Raw genomic sequence first — 24230 nt, 5'->3', positions numbered from 1 at the left:
GTTGTTATTTGGACTTGTTCCATCATTTCTTTATTTCTTGTTTAGATTTTTTGATTATTTGTCTATTTACTGCACTGTTGGAGCTAGTAATATAGGCATTTCTCTGCACTTGCTGTAACATCTGCAAGTCCCACAATACTCACCACCAGTCCTTTCTCTGGCTCTCTCTTTCTCTTTCTCTTTCTCTCTCTGTTTCTCTCCCTCCCTCTCTGCTGTAACACAATGCTGTAACTCAACCTACCAATTTGACATTTCATCTGTCAACAAATCAAACGGTCAAAAAACGCTTGTTGACTGAACCATCAGAATCATGTTCTCTTTTTCTAAGGAAACCACTGTTATGTGTTCTAATCTTGTGTATGTGTCCTATGTGTTGTGGTGGTGAGATAGTGTTGGTAGTCAATGTGATAGGCCAGGCTCAATAGCTGTCATATGCTGCTCTAACTCAATTAGCATAGAGATGAGTCTCATAAAAAGACCCTCCAGCTCCCTCTGTCTCCCGGGACCTGTTATGAGAGCTTCTCCTATGAATCAAAATCCGAGCAACGAAAGAGTTGACATACAGTCTGTCCGTGAGTGGCAGAGTTGAGAAGTTCCGGCACCGACAGAGATGGCTGCCTCGCTTCGCGTTCCAAGGCAACTATGCAGTATTTTGTTTTTTTTACATGTTATTTCTTACATTGGTACCCCAGGTAATCTTAGGTTTCATTACATACAGTCGGGAGGAACTACTGAATATAAGAGCAACGTCAACTCACCATCATTACAACCAGGAATATGACTTTCCCAAAGCGGATCCTGTGTTTTGCCTTCCACCCAGGACAATGGATCGGAACCCAGCCGGCGACCCAAAACAATGACGCTGTGAAAGGGGCAGACGAAGCAGTCTTCTGGTCAGGCTCCGGAGACGGGCACATCGCGCACCACTCCCTAGCATACTACACGCCAATGTCCAGTCTCTTGACAACAAGGTTGATGAAATCCGAGCAAGGGTAGCATTCCAGAGAGACATCAGAGACTAACGTTCTTTGCTTCACGGAAACATGGCTCACTCGAGAGACGCTATCGGAGTCTGTGCATCTTTCTGATAAGAAGAGGGGTGGAGGGGTATGCCTTATGATTAACGATGCATATAATGCCCTCCCCCGCCCTCCTTTCAGAAAAGCTGACCTTGACTCCATTTAGTTGCTTCCAGCCTACAGACAGAGACTAAAAAAAGAAGCTCCCGCGCTCAGGTCTGTTCAACGCTGGTCTGACCAATCTGATTCCACGCTTCAAGACTGCTTCGATCACGTGGACTGGGATATGTTCCGCATTGCGTTCAACAACAACATTGACGAATACGCTGATTCGGTGACCGAGTTCATTAGAAAGTGCATCGGCGATGTTATACCCACAGCAAAGATTAAAACATTCCCAAACCAGAAACCATGGATTGATGGCAGCATTCGCGCGTAACTGAAAGCGCGAACCACTGCTTTTATCCAGGGCAAGGTGACCGGAAACATGACCGAATACAAACAGTGTAGCTATTCCCTCCGCAAGGCTATCAAACAAGCTAAGTAGAGTCACAAGAGGTATGTGGCAGGGTCTACAGCCAATCACGGATTACAAAAAGAAAACCATCCCAGGACCCAGGACCAGGATGTCTTGCTCCCAGACAGACTAAATGACTTCTTTGCTCACTTTGAGGACTGAGGACAATACAGTGCCGCTGACATGGCCTGCTACCAAAACCTGCGGACTCTCCTTCACTGCAGCCGACGTGAGTAAACATTTAAACTTGTTAACCCTCGCAAGGCTGCAGGCCCAGACGGCATCCCTAGCCGCGTCCTCAGAGCATGCGCAGATCAGCTGGCTGGTGTGTTTACGGACATATTCAATCAATCCTTATCCCAGTCTGCTGTTCCCACATGCATCAAGAGGGCCACCATTGTTCCTGTTCCCAAGAAAGCTAAGGTAACTGAGCAAAACGACTACCGCACCGTAGCACTCACTTCCGTCATCATGAGGTGCTTTGAGAGACTAGTAAAGGACCATATCATCTCCATCCTACCTGACACCCTAGACCCACTCCAATTGTACCCTCCAAACCATTGTACCCTCCAAACTCGTCAACAAGCTCGAGACCCTGGGTCTCGACCCCGCCCTGCACAACTGTGTACTGGACTTCCTGACGGGCCGCCCCCAGGTGGTGAGAGTAGGTAACAACCTCTCCACCCCGCTGATCCTCAAAACTGGGGCCCCACAAGGGTGCGTTCTGAGCCCTCTCCTGTACTCCCTGTTCACCCACGACTGCGTGGCCATGCACGCATCCAACTCAAACATCAAGTTTGCGGACGACACTACAGCGGTAGGCTTGGTTACCAACAACGACGAGACGGCCTACAGGGAGGAGGTGAGGGCCCTCGGACTGTGGTGTCAGGAAAATAACCTCACACTCAACGTCAACAAAACAAAGGAGATGATTGTGGACTTCAGCAAACAGCAGAGGGAGCACCCCCCTATCCACATCGACGGGACAGTAGTGGAGAGGGTAGTAAGTTTTAAGTTCCTCTGCGTACACATCACGGACAAACTGAATTGGTCCACCCACACACACAGCGTTGTGAAGAATGCGCAGCAGCGCCTCTACAACCTCAGGAGGCTGTAAAAATTTGGCGTATCACCAAAAGCACTCACAAACTTCTACAGATGTACAATTGTGAGCATCCTGTTGGGCTGTATCACCGCCTGGTACGGCAACTGCTCCGCCCACAACCATAAGGCTCTCCAGAGGGTAGTGAGGTCTGCACAACACATCACCGTGGTTAAACTACCTGCCCTCCAGGACACCTACACCACCCGATGTCACAGGAAGGCCATGAAGACCATCAAGGACAACAACCACCCGAGCCACTGCCTGTTCACCCCGCTATCATCCAGAAGGCGAGGTCAGTACAGGTGCATCAAAGCATGGACCGAGAGACTGAAAACAGCTTCTATCTCAAGGCCATCAGACTGTTAAACAGCCACCACTAACATTGAGTGGCTGCTGCCAACATACTGACTCAACTCCAGCCACTTTAATAATGGAAATTGATGGAAATTAATGTAAAAAATGTATCACTAGCCACTTTAAACAATGCCACTTAATATAATGTTTTCATACCCCACATTACTCATCTCATATGTATATACTTTACTCTAAATCATCTTCTGCATCTTGCCATCTTTATGTAATATATGTATCACTAGCCACTTTAAACTATGCCACTTTTATGTTTACATACCCTACATTACCCATCTCATATGTATATACTGTACTCGATACCATCTACTGCATCTTGCCTATGCCGTTCTGTACCATCACTCATTCTTATATCTTTATGTACATATACTTTATCCCGTTACACTTGTGTGTATAAGGTAGTAGTTTTGGAATTGTTAGGTTAGATTACTCGTTGGTTATTACTGCATTGTCGGAACTAGAAGCACAAGCATTAACTGCTAACCATGTGCATGTGACAAATAACATTTGATTTGATTTGAGATACAGAGGGACAGAAAAAGAAAAACCTCATCCTTAGTGCTGCTCGGGGAGTCAGTGAGTTAGTGCCTTGCTGTTGGTCTATGAAGCCATCTCTCGTATAGTGGGATTGAAGTGGCTGCTCTGTTGCTTTGGCCTCAAATCCAGGGAACTGCTGTGCTGTGTGTCTGCTGTGCTGTGTGGATGAGATGATGCAGAATACCCATATAGGGGATTTCTTATTCTTTCCTCCTCTATCCTCCTCTGTCGGATACTTAGAGCCCCCATTCTATACGGTCTACATCAGGGAACCTCAAGTAGATTCAGCTGTGGGCCAAGTTTTTCTTGAGTGGATGGTCACGGGGTCGGAACATAATTATACATCATTTGTAGACTTCAACTTGACCGCAAGAAGCCCAAACAGATATAATATTTGACTAAAACATTATAATTTCAAACCTTCCTTACATTTGTATACGATCACATACACTGAGTGTACAAAACATTAGGAACACCTGTTCTTTCCATGTCATCGACTGACCAGGTGAATCCAGGTTTAAGCTATAATCCCTTATTTATGTCACTTGTTAAATCCACTTCAATCAGTGTAAATAAAGGGGAGGAGACAGGCTAAATTAGGATTTCTAAACCTTGAGACAATTGGGACATGGATTGTGTATGTGTGCCATTCAGAGTGTGAATGGGCAAGCCAAAATATTGAAGGGCCTTTGAACTGGGTATGGTAGTAGGTGCCAGGCACTCCGGGTTGAGTGTATCAAGAACTACAAAGCTGCTGGGTTTTTCACGCTCAACAGTTTTCCATTTGTATCAAGAATGGTCCACCACCCAAAGGACATCCAGCCAACTTGACACAACTGTGGGAAGCATTGGAGTCAACATGGGCCAGCATCCCTGTGGAATGCTTTCGACACCTTGTAGAGTCCATGCCCAGACAAATTGAGGCTGTTCTGAGGGCAAAAGTCGGTGCAACTTAATATTAGGAAGGTGTTCCTAATGTTTTGTACACTCAGTGTATATCTGTCTATTATGCGTGGGAATACTTTGAAACCTATTTCCAAAATTAAAATAACTTGGAGCGAATTTGCTGGTGTTTTTACAGTTTTTGATGTCCAACAATAATTGGCAGATGAATGTCAACCCTGATTGAAGGCACCTGATCCTCATCGGTTGCTCACGTGTTTAAAATGGGTGCTTTTTCTGAATGAAGGGTATTTGTGTCTTCTCACTGAGGAAGGCCGCAAAGCCAAAACGTCTGTGTTCGCTGTCCCTGATTCAGTGAAAAAAATAATATATGAAAGTGAGGTGAGCTTTATGCAACATCTTTTTGAGTGCGGACCCATCACACTTTTTGTTTGTCCAACAATAAAGAAAAAAATGTTGCTTAGAAAACTTGGCCAAATCAAATATATTAATGCAATGCATTGAATGAGCTTCAAAGCAATTCATTTGAAAACAAAAATGGCGACTCCATTGAAATAGTGTTTACCCACTTAATGGATGACGACAGGTTACTTTGTCTTCTTTGTTTGACTGAGACACCCCCACACAGCTCTGTCTGCTTCTTGGGCCATGAAGAACTCTGAAAGCACCAAAGTCAATCAGGACAAATAGATATACTGTTACAGGCTTGTGTGAGCAAGTCTCTCTCCCCCTCTCTCTCTATCTCCCAACCCACAGCAACTTCATTATTTCAGTATTGTAAATACATAACATGACAGGCTTAAAACTCTACTGTCTTCTTACTGTAGTGTGTCACTGGTGTTTAGTCTCAGTGGACAATGGGGCCACAATTTGATTGTGATAGTCTTAGAGTGTGCTGGGGCCTGGTAGACAGTAACTCTGATGTGTGTGTCCTGTGCTATTACAATGGCCTTGTCTGGTTCGCTCCCCATGACTCTGGCATTAATGGGATGGAGGTTGACCCTGAGAACGGACTGGCCTGTCCCTTGCTGCTGCTGCAGTTGCTGTCACCGCCACACACACACACACACACACACACACACACACACACACACACACACACACACACACACACACACACACACACACACACACACACACACACACATATATATACACACAGATTCAGACACAGCCACAGACACAGTTCACTATCTCTGCAGTGCACAGGATACAGCCAGTGTTCTGTTGGCTTCACTATACTAAGAGAGGATATCAATGAAACTGACAGGAAACAAGAGACAGGAAGAACAACCACCACTGCCAATATGAAAGACTGAGGTTAAAAAAAGAATGACACTGTGATGATGTAGGGGTTTAGATGTTGTTCTTATGATGTACAAAGCCTGCTTGTCCATGTTCCATTCCTGACAGATAATGGCGAAAGAAAACCACTGCCACGCCATTTCACTGAGATGATTCACTTCTCCAGCAGTGGTTTGTCTTCTGTTAGTGCTATCCGGTGTCCTTGGGACAACCCTACCCTAAATCAGAGATTTCATTTAATGGGGTAATGTCAGAGTATAGTATCCCATACATAGCTGATTGATGAGTTCTCCATGTAAAAATGGCTGCCGTCTGCCTGGATAGGAACCAGATAGTAATTTAGAGCCCCATCAAAGGAGAGAAAAGGGGTTTAAAGAGAGCAGGCAAAGTATTTCAGACTGACTGTGGGAAACAACATCAATCAGTATTTTACTAGCCTAGCTGCCCTATAAAGTAATGTTGGTTTGAACCCTAAAGTACAAACACATTTGGTATGTACATAAGGATGCAGTAGATGATATAGAGTACAGTATAAACGTATACATATGAGATTAATAATGTAGGGTAAGTAACATTATATTAGGTAGCATTGTTTAAAGTGGCTAGTGATATATTTTACATCATTTCCCATCAATTCCCATTATTAAAGTGGCTGGAGTTGAGTCAGTATCAGTGTCAGTGTGTTGGCAGCAGCCACTCAATGTTAGTGGTGGCTGTTTAACAGTCTGATGGCCTTGAGATAGAAGCTGTTTTTCAGTCTCTCGGTCCCAGCTTTGATGCACCTGTACTGACCTCGCCGTCTGGATGATAGTGGGGTGAACAGGCAGTGGCTCGGGTGGTTGTTGTCCTTGATGATCTTTATGGCCTTCCTGTAACATCGGGTGGTGTAGGTGTCCTGGAGGGCAGGTAGTTTGCCCCCGGTGATGCGCTGTGCAGACCTCACTACCCTTTGGAGAGCCTTATGGTTGTGGGCGGAGCAGTTGCCGTACCAAGCGGTGATGCAGCCCGCCAGGATGCTCTCGATTGTGCATCTGTAGAAGTTTGTGAGTGCTTTTGGTGACAAGCCGAATTTCTTCAGCCTCCTGAGGTTGAAGAAGCGCTGCTGCGCCTTCTTCACGATGCTGTCCGTGTGAGTGGACCAATTCAGTTTGTCTGTGATGTGTATGCCGGGGAACTTAAAACTTGCTACCCTCTCCACTACTGTTCCATCGATGTGGATAGGGGGGTGTTCCCTCTGCTGTTTCCTGAAGTCCACAATCATCTCCTTAGTTTTGTTGACGTTGAGTGTGAGGTTATTTTCCTGACACCACACTCCGAGGGCCCTCACCTCCTCCCTGTAGGCCGTATCGTCGTTGTTGGCAATCAAGCCTACCACTGTTGTGTCGTCCGCAAACTTGATGATTGAGTTGGAGGCGTGCGTGGCCACGCAGTCGTGGGTGAACAGGGAGTACAGGAGAGGGCTCAGAACGCACCCTTGTGGGGCCCCAGTGTTGAGGATCAGCGGGGTGGAGATGTTGTTGCCTACCCTCACCACCTGGGGGCGGCCCGTCAGGAAGTCCAGTACCCAGTTGCACAGGGCGGGGTCGAGACCCAGGGTCTCGAGCTTGATGACGAGCTTGGAGGGTACTATGGTGTTGAATGCTGAGCTGTAGTCGATGAACAGCATTCTCACATAGGTATTCCTCTTGTCCAGATGGGTTAGGGCAGTGTGCAGTGTGGTTGAGATTGCATCGTCTGTGGACCTATTTGGGCAGTAAGCAAATTGGAGTGGGTCTAGGGTGTCAGGTAGGGTGGAGGTGATATGGTCCTTGACTAGTCTCTCAAAGCACTTCATGATGACGGAAGTGAGTGCTACGGGGCTTTAGTCGTTTAGCTCAGTTACCTTAGCTTTCTTGGGAACAGGAACAATGGTGGCCCTCTTGAAGCATGTGGGAACAGCAGACTGGTATAGGGATTGATTGAATATGTCCGTAAACACACCGGCCAGCTGGTCTGCGCATGCTCTGAGGGCGCGGCTGGGGATGCCGTCTGGGCCTGCAGCCTTGCGAGGGTTAACACGTTTAAATGTCTTACTCACCTCGGCTGCAGTGAAGGAGAGTCCGCATGTTTTCGTTGCAGGCCGTGTCAGTGGCACTGTATTGTCCTCAAAGCGGGCAAAAAAGTTATTTAGTCTGCCTGGGAGCAAGACATCCTGGTCCGTGACTGGGCTGGTTTTCTTCTTGTAGTCCGTGATTGACTGTAGACCCTGCCATATACCTCTTGTGTCTGAGCCGTTGAATTGAGATTCTACTTTGTCTCTGTACTGGCGCTTAGCTTGTTTGATAGCCTTGCAGAGGGAATAGCTGCACTGTTTGTATTCGGTCATGTTACCAGTCACCTTGCCCTGATTAAAAGCAGTGGTTCACGCTTTCAGTTTCACGCGAATGCTTCCATCAATCCACGGTTACTGGTTAGGGAATGTTTTAATCGTTGCTATGGGAACGACATCTTCAACGCACGTTCTAATGAACTCACCTGGCAGTTAGCTCTATTACATGCAGGGTCCTCAGACAGACATTTACTCTATATACACACACACACACACCACACAGTAATTGAGAAAGAATAGCTTTCAGCCTGATCAATTCAAGACTAGAAGTACAGTAGACCAGGAGAGAGAGGGTCTGGAGTGGATTTCCATCCAGTGGCCATCACTCCCCAATATTCTATTTGCTACTACCGATCTTTCTGTCTCTACTGTTATGGCTATGGTTATATTACTCCAGTATATCACTGTAGAGCAGAGAGTTAACATCTAGTTGCACTGCATCGTTCAGTATTCCACCACTATTGTGGTGTGGTATTGCAGTCAGACACTGGCCTTTCCTTTTTTTTGTCCTGCATGGATGGCTAACTTCCATTGGCTCGTATTCATCTGCAGGCTGAGAGTCAGAGTGGTTGCAGTCACAGACACATAGGATGGCCCCGACTTTTGTTCTTCTGTACATTGGATCAACAATGATGAACAAAATGTGTGTGGAGTCTTAAATGTTATGGTCAACAGCAGACCTAGGTTTAAATACTATTTCAGATAATTTTAAATACTTTAGCTGGGCTTGATTGAGTTTGCCTGACGTAATGGAACCAAAGGAATAGTCGTAAAATGACAAACCCTGCCCATCTGGCACTCCAGGCGGGCTGAAGCAAATGTGAAAGATTGTGAAACGCATTTGAAAGATTTTATAATTATATGAGATTCCTTTTAATCATACATGTAACTGCCAAAATAAAGGAAACACTTGACTTCAGTATATGAGGGATACAAAGTACACTGAACAAAAATAGAAATCCCAGAAATGTTCCATACTTACTAAGAGGTTAGTTTTCTCACATTTTTTGCACACATTTATTTACATCCCTGTTAGTGAGCATTTCTCCTTTGCCAAGATAATCCATCCACTTGGTTTGGCATATCAAGAAGTGGATCATTACACAGGTCCACCTTGTAATGGACACAATAAAAGGACACTCTAAAATGTGCACAATGCCAGAGATGTCCAAAATTTTGAGGCTGCTTGCAATTGGCGTGCTGATTGTTGGAATGTCCACCAGAGCTGTTGCCAGAGAATGTAATGTTAATTTCTGTACCATAAGACGCCTCCAACATCATTTTAGAGAATTTGGCAGTACGTCCGGCCTCACAAACGTAGATTTTGTGTAATGTCGCCAGCCTAGGACCTAGACATTTGGCTTCTTCACCTGCAAGATCGTCTGAGACCAGCCACACAAACAGCCAATGAAACTGTGGGTTTGCACAACTGAATAATTTCTGCACAAACTGTCAGAAACTGTTTCAAGGAAGCTCATGTGTGTGCTCGTCGTCCTCACCAGGGTCTTGACCAGACTCCAGTTCGACATTGTAACAGACTTCAGTGGGCAAATGCTTACCTTCGATAGCCACTGGCACGCTGAAGAAGTGTGCTCTTCACGGATTAATCCCAGTTTCAACTGTACCGGGCAGATGGCAGACAGCTTGTATAGCGTTGTGTGTGCGAGCGGTTTGCTGATGTCAACGTTGTGAACAGTGTGCCCCATGGTGGCGGTGGGTCATGATATGGGCAGGCATAAGCTATGGACAACAAACACAATTGCCTTTTGTCGATGAACTATTTTATGCACAGAGATACCGTGATGAGATCCTGAGGTCCATTGTCGTGCCATTCATCCGCCGCCATCACCTCATGTTTCAACATGATAATGCACGGCCCCATTTCGCAAAGATCTGTAAACAGTTCCTGGAAGCTGGAAAATGTCCCAGTTCTTCCATGGCCTGAATACTCACCAGACATGTCACCAATTGAGCATGTTTGGGATGCTCTGGATTGACGTGTACGACAGCGTGTTCCAGTTCCCGCCAATATCGAGCAACTTCGTACAGCCATTGAAGAGGAGTGGGACAACATATCACAGGCCACAATCAACAGTCTGATTACCTCTATGCAAGGTGAGATCTGTCGCGCTGCTTGAGGCAAATGGTAGTCACACCAGATACTGACTGGTTTTCTGATCCACACCCAATCTTTTTTTTAAGGTATCTGTGACCAACAGATGCTTATCTGTATTCCCAGTCATGTGAAATCCATAGATTAAGGACTAATTCATTTATTTTAATTGTCTGTTCCTTATATGAACTGTAACTCAGTACAATCTTTGAAATTGTTGCATGTTGCATTTATATTTTTGTTCAGTATTTTTATCGCAACAGTTTTTGCCTGATCAACTCTATGCGAAGGAGATGTGTCGCTCTGCATGAGGCAAATTGTAGTTGCACCAGATACTGACTGGTTTTCTGATCCACACCCTACCTTCTTTAAAGGTTATCTGTGACCAACAGATGCATATCTGTATTCCCAGTCATGTGAAATCCATAAATTAGGGCCTAATTTATTTATTTAAATTGACTGATTTCCTTATATGAACTGTAACTCAGTAAAATCTTTGAAAATGTTGAATGTTGCATTCATACAGTTGAAGTTGGAAGTTTACATACATTTAGGTTGGAGTCATTAAAACTCATTTTTCAACCACTCCACACATTTCTTGTTAACAAACTATAGTTTTGGCAAGTCGGTTAGGACATCTACTTTGTGCATGACACAAGTAATTTTTCCAACAATTGTTTACATACAGATTATTTCACTTACAATTCACTGTATCACAATTCCAGTGGGTCAGAAGTTTACATACACTAAGTTGACTGTGCCTTTAAACAGCTTGGAAAATTCCAGAAAATGATGTCATGGCTTTAGAAGCTTCTGAGAAGCTAATTTACATAATTTGAGTGAATTGGAGGTGTACCTGTGGATGTATTTCAAGGCTTAGCTTCAAACTCAGTGCCTATTTACTTGACATCATGGGAAAATCACAAGAAATCAGCCAACACCTCAGAAAACAAATTGTAGACCTCCACAAGTCTGGTTCATCCTTGGGAGCAATTTCCAAATGCTTGAAGGTACCACGTTCATCTGTACAAACAACAGTACACATGTATAAACACCATGGGACCACGCAGCTGTCATACCACTCAGAAAGGAGGCGAGTTCTGTCTCCTAGAGATTAACCTACCTTTATGCGAAAAGTGCAAATAAATCCGAGAACAACACCAACCGACCTTGTGAAGATGCTGGAGGAAACAGGTACAAAAGTATCTATATCCACAGTAAGACGAGTCCTATATAGACATAACCTTGAAAGGTCGCTCAGCAAGGAAGAAGCCACTGCTCCAAAACCGCCATAAAAATGCCAGACTATGGTTTGAAACTGCACAAGGGGACAAAGATCATACTTTTTGGAGAAATATCCTCTGGTCTGATGGAACAAAAATAAAACTGTTTGGCCATAATGACAATCGTTATGTTTGGAGGAAAAAGGGTGAGGCTTGCAAGCCGAAGAACACCATCTCGACCGTGAAGCACGGGGGTGGCAGCATCATGTTGTGGGGGTGCTTTGCTGCAGGAGGGATTGGTGCACTTCACAAAATAGATGGCATCATGAGGCAGGATAATTATGTGGATATATTGAAGCAACATGTCAAGACGTCAGTCAGGAAGTAAAAGATTGGTCGCAAATGGGTCTTCCAAATGGACAATGACCACAAGCATACTTGTGGCAAAATGGCTTAAGGTCAATAATGTCAAGGTATTGGAGTGGCCATCACAAAGCCCTGACCTCAATCCTATAGAAAACTTGTGGGCAGATCTGAAAAAGTTTGTGAGCAAGGAGGCCTACAAATCTGACTCAATTACACCAGCTCTGTCAGGAGGAATGGGCCAAAATTCACCCAACTTATTGTGGGAAGCTTGTGGAAGGCTACCCGAGGTGTTCGACCCAAGTTAAACAATTTAAAGGCAATGCTACCAAATACTAATTGAGTGTATGTAAACTTCTGACCCACTGAGAATGTGATGAAGGAAATAAAAGCTGAAATAAATCATTCTCTCTACTATTATTCTGTCATTTCACATTCTGAAAATAAAGTGGTGATCCTAACTGACCTAAGAGGGAATTTTTACTTGGATTTAATGTCAGGAGTTGTGAAAAACTGAGTATAAATATATTTGGCTAAGGTGTATGTATATCAGACTTCAACTGTATGCTTGTTCAGCATATTTTTTAAAGAGGTGCTTCCCCACAGGTGTGGTACCTGATTTAATTAAGCAATTAACATTCCATCATGCTTAGGGTCATGTATAAAAATTTCAAGTTGCCATTATTTTGGCTGCCATGGCTAAATGAAGGGATCTGTGAATTTTAAAGGGTGGTCTCAAAGGAGCATAGGGACATTTAAAGTGTTTTATGTGTGTGTGTCTCAGTTACCAGATCTCAACCCAAATGAACACCTATGGGAGATTCTGGAGTATCGCCCAAGACAGCGTTTTCCACCACCATCAACAATTTCTCATGGAAGAATGGTGTCACATCCCTCCAATAGAGTTACAGACACTTGTAGAATCTATGAATTTACTCATTGAAGCTATTATGGCAGCTAGTGGTGACCCAATGCCTTGTTAAGACACTTTATGTTGGTGTTTCCTTTATTTTGGATGGTACCCATATGCAATCACAATACCCACTTGGCACAGCGGGCAATTCAATGTTGGTTCAAAGTAATTGTAATCCTTCAAGGTTCAAATGAATCCTTGAAATTACTTAGAAACAATGTTGATTCAGACAGTGTGTCCTCAGTGGGTATAGTTTATCATAGTTTATCATAGTTTATTTGCGGTAGTTAGATAGCCTGTTACAGTAGCAGTGTAAATATTTCAGTTGTGTTATAATAAATTATATTATCTCAGCAGACCTGGTTGGTGTCTTTTCATACCTCCATTGTCTGCTGTTTGCATTCCAAGTGCCTTCAGGTGCAAACGTGGAAATATGTTTTTCTTTTATATCGGTTCGCCACTTATCTTGCTTTGGTATTCTTTCTACTGAAAGGCACTATATAAATAAACACCTACTATTATCTGTAGCTGCAACAGCAGTAGAGACTTTCTGTCTCTACTCTGTTACAAGACAGTCATTGACATCACATTGCTCTCTTTCTCTCTGTGGCATTATAACTTCAGATGCTCTACTTTCATTTACCTAGGTTTGATTACGTGATGTCATCAAAATGTATATGAGCCAGGTGTGGGTGCCCTTTATCACACTGATGATTGGTTAAGTCAACAAAAAAATGTATCCTTTCACTTGTATTTATTATTGCGCTGAGCACATTTTGGGGCATCTGTCCGAATAAATATAATTTTGGCATTTAAACCTCACTTTTGTATTTCTTCTGGATGTTTTCAACAGTGTGCGGTTATCTATCCTTTCCAACATGTCTCTCTGTGACCGCAGGTGTTCCTGAAGAGCGACCGCGTTGCCAAGATGGTCCAGAGCGGGGGCTTCTCAGCCAATGACTGCAGGGAGGTGTTCAAGAGGCACATTGAGAAGCGTGTCCGCAGCCTGCCTGAGATCGACGGCCTGAGTAAGGAGACGGTGCTCAGCTCCTGGATGGCCAAGTTCGACACCATCTACCGCGGGGATGAGGACCCACGCAAAGCCCAGCAGCGCATGACGGCCAGCGCCGCCTCAGAGCTCATCCTCAGCAAGGACCAGCTCTACGAGATGTTCCAGAACATTCTGGGTATCAAGAAATTTGAGCACCAGCTGCTCTACAACGCCTGCCAGGTAAGAGCAGGCGTTAGTAGAGGGAGGGTGTGTGTGTGTGTGTGTGTGTGTGTGTGTGTGTGTACGCATCACTGTGAAATATGGTTGCATCCGAAATGGTTCCCTATTCCCTGCACTGCTTTTGACTAGGGTCCATAGGCTGCTATTTCTGACGCATCTATGTGTGTGTATATCGCTGGTAAAAAAGACCACTACTTTCCCAGTGGGCAAAACTGACTGGTGACAATGACATCATCATGATGCCATCACAACCAGAGACTGATGTCATTGCAGACAGTTTTGCCTGCCGGGTTTACAAAAAACAATCAAGGCCAAGAACAGTCCAGCATTTGTTACTGTTGTTCAGGCTATGCCTGCAGCTGTACAGCTACAGTGGAAAGTCTGCTGTCTCCTTACTCTCACACAGTAGCAAGGTCACAGATCAATGTGGGTTTATAGAATCACTCCAGGTTTTAGAGACCAACTGTATTTTTCAAGCATCTCAAGCATTTCAAGTTTTAATGTCACATGCACAAGTACAGTGAAATGCCTTTCTTGCTAACTCAAAACCCAACAATGCAATAATCAATAACAATGTAGGAGTGCTGACTTAAGATCAGGTTTTCCTTTTAGATTATAATGCATGGTCGAACTGATCCTCGATCAGCACTCTTACTCTGAGTCAATTTGTGGATATGGGCCCAGGTTTAACACCTTGACTAGAAGGCATGTTTTACTTTCAAACAGGCTCTTCCTGTTCTTGTATTTTGTCTGAAACAGCCTTCATCAGGTTTCCATTTGGTGAAATAATATAAAATAACATGCACCTGACACTTATTTTCAAGAGGGAGATCGCACAAACCCAAAGCTGGTAAATCACAGGCCTATCTTACAGCCCGGCGCCTAGAGAGCCAGCGCTTCGATCTCCTTCCTATGAGGAGTGACATGTTGAGATTGCTCGAGGACAATGGTGGACACCAGTGTGCTTGTGTCGGACATAACTCTTCTACCCGCAGCGCTGATTCACTTGTACAACACTCTATGAGAACGCTGAGACCTAGAGCAGATTGCCGTGCTAATATATTCTTCTTCCAGGAGCTTGATTATAAGTCTGATCACAGGAAGCATTCGGAGCCAGAGCTCAGATACATTTACATTTCCTCATAATTTAATGCATTAGTAACCACACTTAAGTGAATGGTCTCATTCTCTCCCATTTCGATTTCATGCACGTGGCCCTCAGAAACCAATGAATTGTTGAAACGGCGTAATTTCTGCCTGAGAGAAGAAGTATCATCTTACTGTTTTCTTCGTAATTTATGTCGTATAACATTTTAAAGATGCACTGCACAGAAATTATTGTGCCATTTCCTGGTAGATCAAATTCTAATACTTTGCCTAATTTCAGTTTATGTGACAAAACCAGCAAGAATATAATATATTTTCCATAACAAAAAATAGTGTTTTCTGTGGTTTGAAGCTGGTGTACAAAACCAAAAGTAAGAGACACAAAACAAAACTTCAGAATAGGAGGAATAAAAATAGAGCACATAGAACAGATCTACCTTAGACTTGCTTTCAATTAAAATTATAGATCTACAACACACATTTCCATGTGAATTTGGTTGAGTCTCCTAAAAAGTTACAAATTGCAGTTTTAATGGATGCTATCCCAACGGCATATCCTCAGGAAGATTTGAACTGATGTGTTTTTCCTTCAACTGAAGTACAGCATAATGGCAGATTGTGACTGGAGACTGGGTTACAGTGTGAAGATTGATCAGTCTTGAAAATTCAGAGGCATGAGTCTCACTCTCTCCCTTTCTCTCTCTAACTCTCTCTCTCTCTCTCTCTCTCTCTCTCTCTCAAATGGCTTTATTGGCATGGAAAGTGTTACCACATACATTGCCAAAGCAAACATATAGAGACGCATCAAATCAGTGATGACGCAGACAGATAACAATAGGACAAATAATATTACTCAATGAGTAGTAACAATTAATGGGACACTACAGTAACAAATGAACTAGGACAATAATGAAATAGTGATAAAGACACAGCAATGTTATTGCTCTGGTTTGTCGTTCCACTGTTTGTCCCTACGTGTGTGGTAAAAAGCTACATATTTAGCAGCTAATGTGGCACAAAAGTTGTTTTTTTTATTCCCAGTAGATATTTGATTTTCTCCCTTTCTGTTTTGGTTTCAAAATTGGTGTATTTGTTTTCAATTTTGGGAAAGAAAATTGCCCATAAGTCTGTGTAGTTCTGGCAGTGTTGGAGAAAATGCAGCTGTCTCAGGGCAGAGTGAGCACAACCTGTCCTCTCTGAGATTTGTCTATGACAGCTGGTTTCTATGGCCAGGCTTTGCTTACTGAGTCTGTACACAGTCAGTTTTTTTCTCTGTTTTTTATCAGTCACAGTGGATAGATAGTCTGCCACGATGTACGGTCTGTTTAAAGCCAAATAGCTTTCTCTCTCTCTTTCTTTCTTTCTCTCTCTCTTTCACTCTCTCTCTCTCCAATCCTTAATTTGTTGGTCTGTCTCACGCTGAGATAAAGCACAGCCCCTCTGAATCTTCCTATAGTTGCTTTAGTTTCTTCCCTGCTCATCCTTTGAAGATGGCTAACCTAGTTTTCCTGTGCAACCTGGTGGCGGAGCAGGGAAGAGCCGCTGGTGGAGGGTCAGGACTGAATCTGCTTGCAGGACAAGGACACAGTGCTGTGGGTTGGTATGGTGGCGTGGTGGGCAATCCCTCTGAACATATACCACTTGGCACTAAGCACTGCAGAGCTGCAGACAAAGGAAGCTGCCAAATTATAAATAAAATCAATCGTGTTCTGTTTGTTATTTTTGCCCTTTTGCTTTTTTTTGCATTGGTAACTGGAAACTGTGTAGCTGTGTTTTAGGTATAGCATATTGTGGTGCTTCTCCTCCATGATATGTCTTCAGGTCAGGGCCACTTGGCTGTAGCAATGAGCTAAACTGGTCAGATTGATTTACCATTTGTCTGGATTGGAACACAGACACACATGCTTAAAATCATGCGTTCATGTACGTACACACACACACACACACACACACACACACACACACACATGAACAGACACACACACACACACATGTACACACACATGCACACATGCACATGCACATACACACACACACACACACACACACACACACGGACGGACAGACGGACGGACACACACACACACACACACACACACACACATGCACACACAAACACACACATGAACAGACACACACACACACATGAACAGACACACACATGCACACACACACATGTACACACACACACACACACACATGTACACACACACACACACACACACATGTACACACACACACACACACACACACACACGGACAGACAGACGGACGGACGGACACACACACACACACACACACACATGCAGACACACATGAACAGACACACACACACACACATGAACAGACACACACACACACATGCACACACAAACACACACATGAACAGACACACACACACACACACACACACAACAGACACACACACACACACACACACACACACACACATGAACAGACACACACACACACATGAACAGACACACACACACACGGACGGACAGACGGACGGACGGACACACACATGGACGGACGGACAGACAGACAGACACAAATGCACAGATGCACACATAAACAGAGCGATCAGAGGCGGGCCATTTCAGCATACTAAATATCCCTATTCCAGTTACCATCTTGTCACAGCAGTGAAAACACCACTGCTCACAAGCAGCAGAATAGCTATTTTTCTGCTGACCACTGACACTATAGACCTTTTTACCACAGTGTTCAATATGACAGGAGCAATAGGCCATTTTACCACAGTGTTCAATATAACAGGAGCAACAAGACTTTTTACCACGGTGTTCAATATGACAGGAGCAATAGGCTTTTTTATCACAGTATTCAATATGACAGGAGCAATATGCTTTTTTACCACAGTATTCATTATGACCGGAGCAATAGGCCTTTTTAACACAGTGTTCAATTTGACAAGAGCAATAGGCCTTTGACCACAGTGTTCAATATGATCGGAGCAATAGGCCTTTTTAACACAGTGTTCAATTTGACAAGAGCAATAGGCCTTTGACCACAGTGTTCAATATGACCGGAGCAATAGGCCTTTTTACCACAGTGTTCAATTTGACAAGAGCAATAGCCCTTTTTACCACAGTGTTCAGTATGACAGGAGCAATAGGCCTTTTTACCACAGTGTTCAATTTGACAAGAGCAATAGCCCTTTTACCACAGTGTTCAATATGACAGGAGCAATAGCCCTTTTTACCATAGTGTTCAATTTGACAAGAGCAAAATGCCTTTGACCACAGTGTTCAGTATGACAGGAGCAATAGCCCTTTTTACCACAGTGTTCAATTTGACAAGAGCAATAGGCCTTTGACCACAGTGTTCAATATGACAGGAGCAATAGGCCTTTTTACCACAGTGTTCAATATGACAGGATCAATAGGCTTTTTAACCACAGTTTTCAATATGACAGGAGCAATAGGCCTTTTTACCACAGTGTTCAATATGACAGGATCAATAGGCCTTTTTAACCACAGTTTTCAATATGACAGGAGCAATAGGCCTTTTTACCACAGTTTTCAATATGACAGGAGCAATAGGCCTTTTTACCACAGTGTTCAATATGACAGGAGCAACAGGGATTTTTACCACGGTGTTTAATATGACAGGAGCAATAGGCCTTTGACCACAGTGTTTAATATGACAGGAGCAATAGGCCTTTGACCACAGTTTTCAATATGACAGGAGCAATAGGCCTTTTTACCACAGTGTTCAATATGACAGGAGCAATAGGCCTTTTTACCACAGTGTTCAATATGACAGGAGCAACAGGGATTTTTACCACGGTGTTTAATATGACAGGAGCAATAGGCCTTTGACCACAGTGTTTAATATGACCAGAGCAATAGGCCTTTTTACCACAGTGTGATTTGTTTGTGTACAGTATAGTGCACTATTTTCGACCACACAAGCCTCTGGTCAAAAGTAGTGCACTATGTAGGGACAAAGGTACCATTTGGGGAGACAACTCTCATAAGAACCAACCCATGGCAATGGCAGCGCTGCATTCTCCACTGTTCTCTCTCGATGATTATCCTATAATCCAGATTGATATGCTGTGTTATTATTTGAAACAATGGTGAAATGGTGCATATCCATTTAGATCGATGACGGAGTTCTCCCCAAACAGAAGATGATGCTGCTCGCTGCTCGCTGCTCAGCACTAGATGCCTCAGGGCTGGTTGGAGAAGATGTGATGAGAGGTTTTCAGGGATTGGTTAAGATTCAGAGGCCATCGGTTTTAGCTCTTATCTCGTGGGATTTAAGTAATTTGTTAAAGTCACATAACAAGAGAGCGGGGGAAGGGAGAAGGACTATTTCTGTCCCAGACACAAGGTACCGGGAAGCACTGCAGAAATATGGGAGTGACTCGGAGCAGGCTGACTAGACTGGTACAGTGTGACCTGTGGCCCCCCTGCACCAGCCTCTCTGGCTCTCCCAATACAATGTAATGAGGCTGGGCTGCACAATCAGGTGATAACCAGGGGAATGTGGTACAAGTGGCTCTGAGAGTGACTCAGAGCAGGTTGAGTACACTGGTACCTTGTACTGGTAGACTAGTACACTGGTACAGTATGTATAACCAACGGCCCCATCGCACCAGCCTGTCTGGCTCTCATGATACGACACACTAAGGCTGGGCTGCACAACCAAGTGACCTAACTGTGCTATGCGTGGCACAGTCCAGCATCTGTGGTAATGCAAAGATGGACTCTATTCCTCATGCCTACTGGAGAAGTGCAGGAATATGTATTTCTAAGACGGCTGTTACAGCCAATTCATGTATTCTTTTCTTTCTGCTTCGTGTCTACTTTCCATTCTGTAATGTGGCTCATTATGAGTTCCAGTTTAGTAAAGCATGGAACTGAATAGAACTCTCAAGTGCTGCATGAAACACACACACAGAGTAATATGTTTCGTGTCGTGAGTTTCAGTAAAGCATGCAGCTGAACAGAAGCTTCAAGGCCACATCATGACAGCCGATTGACCTGGTTAAATGACTCTCTGAGTGGCGTGTAAGTGTGTGTGTGTATGTTTGGTCGTTTAGCCACGTTAAGCCAAAGGCAAGCTACTCTGCATCAAACACATTCATCCACATAAAACGCACATCATTTAGCCTTTCTGACGGTGATGGAGTGAATGGCATTTTTTTGTCAATAGTAAGGCGTTCTACGAGGCGTTCTCAATGAGTTTGTGCCATTAGACGACACATACACCACCTGGAGTTTATTTAATGTAAGCACAATTAGACATAATTAGCAGAAATTGTCGGGCAAGTGCAGTCGGATGCAGAAAATGTGAATGTGTGGTTGCCTGCCATGTACTCACGCATAGAGATGAGATGAATGGCCTTACGAATCTCTTTCTCATATTAACCAACAAATAATTTGAACATTTGCCATCTGATCTACTTGGATGATCGTTTGCCTTGCTGTTGAGGTTGCCACTGAAGGCTGCATGCATATGAGTCATCTTTGTAGCCAATGAACCAGTCAATGCCAGTGTCAGCAATGACATGGCAAAAATATATAAAAAAATAGAGATGACAATTATAGTCACGCAACCAAGCATCACAAATGTGATGATAATCACACCTCAAGGTGACAGATTCATTATCTTGGCTTTGAGCTGTAGTGACGCGGTTATATTCTTTGAGCATTACTCTAACTCAATAACAAACAATGAGACTTCTGGTTGGGTATTATTGAAGGCCATTAGACTCCATTGCTGTGTCTCTACAGTACCACAGTAACAATTTAGTCTCTCAGCTCCTCTCACAAGGCTGCTTGGGTGCTGCTGAACAGTTACAGGCACTATGGATGGAAGTGGTCAGCGTTAATATTATTCATATGGAGCAGATAACACGCAGAATGTGTCCCAAATGGCACCCTATTCCCTTGTCACGTAGAGTAGGCCAGATGGCTAAACTGGATAACCTAACCTCTATAAAAATAAAAAGATGGCAGAACCGCAAAAGTTCTTCTGTGCAAAGGTGTTTATTTACAAGTGATTCCGGAACAGAAAATAACAGTACTGCCATCTACGTCTACCTTATGGGACAGCTTAACAACAATGCTGCCCCATCCACAGCTCAATCCAAAAAATCCTCCTTAGAGACTGGAGAGAGGCTCCTTTTGTAGGGCTAGCCCCTCCCCTCAGAACAATTAACCCTAATTAATTAATCAATTAACAATACAAACCTACATTTTCCATGAACTAAACATACTCAAGGATATACATTGCAACACGGTTTTAAACAATATCACAACATAACATTTACAACATTACATCACTACTGACAATATCTTTCAATATGCCCATATGCATTAATGAGCCATTTGGGACAGGCACTATAAAGCCAACACAATTCCCTTAGCTCGGGTCCTTTTCCAGCATACCCAGAAGCTACAGAGATGGAGAGAGAGGAACAGAACAAACAAACAAACAATGCGCTCATCCACAACATTGATAAGTATAATAATTATTGTATCTCTCAAATATGAACATTGACAAGTGTGAAATGCATGCACCAAGACAGAAGTTAAATTGTGTGTCGACCCACATTGTTAACTTATGGTATAATGGCGCAGGGAGGAGTGATGAATATGTGTGTGCGTTAAAGAACCAAATGCTGCCTGCGGCCAGTGACGGACTTCTACGTCACATCCCTATATAGTGTTCTACTTTTTACCAGGGCCCATACAATTTTTGTAACAAATAATAGTGTACACTAATGTATTTGTACTTACAAATATAGCCTACTTCAAATACATTTTGAAAAAACTTTGGTTTTGAATATTTTGGATCACAAATTGAGAATGGGAGGAATAATTGACATTTTGTTTAATATTTTAGACTCTGAAGTACTGTTGGCATTTCAGCTGTGACATTTTCACAATGCAACAATTTAGTTTATTTTTTTGTTTTGTTATTCTGTCGATGCATAGTGGGCACAGCTCACAGCCTACTGCCTACCTGCTATGGTGAGGGGGTTCATGTCTACAATAGCCTGGGTTTCAAATTGAGGATTGAGTGGGGAAAATCATGTTCATAAGACACATGATTTATTTATTATCCCCAACAGCAAAGTTGTATAAAATAATTTGGCATTTCATCTATGGCATGACCACAATGCTGAAATGTACAGTACAGTTCCCACTCCCTGGTTCCTAGCTGCTATTATCAAGAGGAGGATAGACCTTGACAGCCAGTGGGTTCATATTGACAAAAGCCTGGCAGCAAAATTGATGAGCTTTTGTTTACATTATGTTCAGCTCTCATCAGCCATTGTGTCTGTGTGAATCACATGGAAGATAGGCTGCCAGTCTTTACCGTCTCTGCTGTCTCAGGGGCGTAAGAAGGGCCTTCACCACCACCACAGAATGTGTGTGTGTGTGCTAGAGAGAGAGAGAGAGATTGTCTGGGTTAGCTACAGTCAGAGACTGGGAGAGAATATAATTTCAACAGAGAATCGCAAGGCTTTTGTAAGATTTCACATTTGTTGTTTAAAGAGTTTGATTCCGAATGGACAATATGTTTCAGACACAGATGTGCAGATAAAGAAACAAATATACATGTTTACAATAAGTAAAGATTTCCTGAATGGTTGAAAGTAGAGGACGTTTCTGCTGCACTTGACACCTCTAAAATACTGTAAATATTTTTTATTTTTTTATTTCACCTTTATTTAACCAGGTAAGCTAGTTGAGAACACCTTTATTTAACCAGGTAGGCTAGTTGAGAACAAGTTCTCATTTGCAACTGCGACCTGGCCAAGATAAAGCATAGCAGTGTGAACAGACAACACAGAGTTACACATGGAGTAAACAATTAACAAGTCAATAACACAGTAGAAAAAAAGGGGGAGTCTATATACATCGTGTGCAAAAGGCATGAGGAGGTAGGCGAATAATTACAATTTTGCAGATTAACACTGGAGTGATAAATGATCAGATGGACATGTACAGGTAGAGATACTGGTGTGCAAAAGAGCAGAAAAGTAAATAAATAAAAACAGTATGGGGATGAGGTAGGTGAAAATGGGTGGGCTATTTACCAATAGACTATGTACAGCTGCAGCGATCGGTTAGCTGCTCAGATAGCAGATGTTTGAAGTTGGTGAGGGAGATAAAAGTCTCCAACTTCAGCGATTTTTGCAATTCGTTCCAGTCACAGGCAGCAGAGTACTGGGACGAAAGGTGGCCAAATGAGGTGTTGGCTTTAGGGATGATCAGTGAGATACACCTGCTGGAGCGCGTGCTACGGATGGGTGTTGCCATCGTGACCAGTGAACTGAGATAAGGCGGAGCTTTACCTAGCATGGACTTGTAGATGACCTGGAGCCAGTGGGTCTGGCGACGAATATGTAGCGAGGGCCAGCCGACTAGAGCATACAAGTCGCAGTGGTGGGTGGTATAAGGTGCTTTAGTGACAAAATGGATGGCACTGTGATAAACTGCATCCAGTTTGCTGAGTAGAGTGTTGGAAGCAATTTTGTAGATGACATCGCCAAAGTCGAGGATCGGTAGGATAGTCAGTTTTACTAGGGTAAGTTTGGCGGCGTGAGTGAAGGAGGCTTTGTTGCGGAATAGAAAGCCGACTCTTGATTTGATTTTCGATTGGAGATGTTTGATATGAGTCTGGAAGGAGAGTTTACAGTTTAGCCAGACACCTAGGTACTTATAGATGTCCACATATTCAAGGTCGGAACCATCCAGGGTGGTGATGCTGGTCAGGCGTGTGGGTGCAGGCAGCGAACGGTTGAAAAGCATGCATTTGGTTTTACTAGCGTTTAAGAGCAGTTGGAGGCCACGGAAGGAGTGTTGTATGGCATTGAAACTCGTTTGGAGGTTAGATAGCACAGTGTCCAAGGACGGGCCGGAAGTATATAGAATGGTGTCGTCTGCGTAGAGGTGGATCAGGGAATCGCCCGCAGCAAGAGCAACATCATTGATATATACAGAGAAAAGAGTCGGCCCGAGAATTGAACCCTGTGGCACCCCCATAGAGACTGCCAGAGGACCGGACAGCATGCCCTCCGATTTAACACACTGAACTCTGTCTGCAAAGTAATTGGTGAACCAGGCAAGGCAGTCATCCGAAAAACCGAGGCTACTGAGTCTGCCGATAAGAA

The 24230-nt window shown here is 43.6% G+C and overlaps 1 protein-coding gene across 9 annotated transcripts in view; it reads left to right on the top strand.

The window, feature by feature from the left end:
* The window catches only part of LOC112254833 (calcium-dependent secretion activator 1), a 164426-nt gene that overhangs the window by 53363 nt on the left and 86833 nt on the right, over positions 1–24230 (top strand). For all 9 annotated transcript variants that reach the window (XM_024427734.2, XM_042324622.1, XM_024427729.2 and 6 more), the window contains exon 3: positions 13634–13966. In XM_024427734.2, coding sequence (XP_024283502.1) covers positions 13634–13966 — 333 coding nt within the window. The remainder of the gene's footprint in view (positions 1–13633; positions 13967–24230) is intronic.

The sequence above is a fragment of the Oncorhynchus tshawytscha genome, linkage group LG07 (assembly GCF_018296145.1).
Source record: "Oncorhynchus tshawytscha isolate Ot180627B linkage group LG07, Otsh_v2.0, whole genome shotgun sequence".
Lineage (NCBI taxonomy): Eukaryota > Metazoa > Chordata > Actinopteri > Salmoniformes > Salmonidae > Oncorhynchus > Oncorhynchus tshawytscha.
Note: the sequence above shows the minus strand (reverse complement) of the source record. Positions and strands in the feature narration are given on the sequence as shown.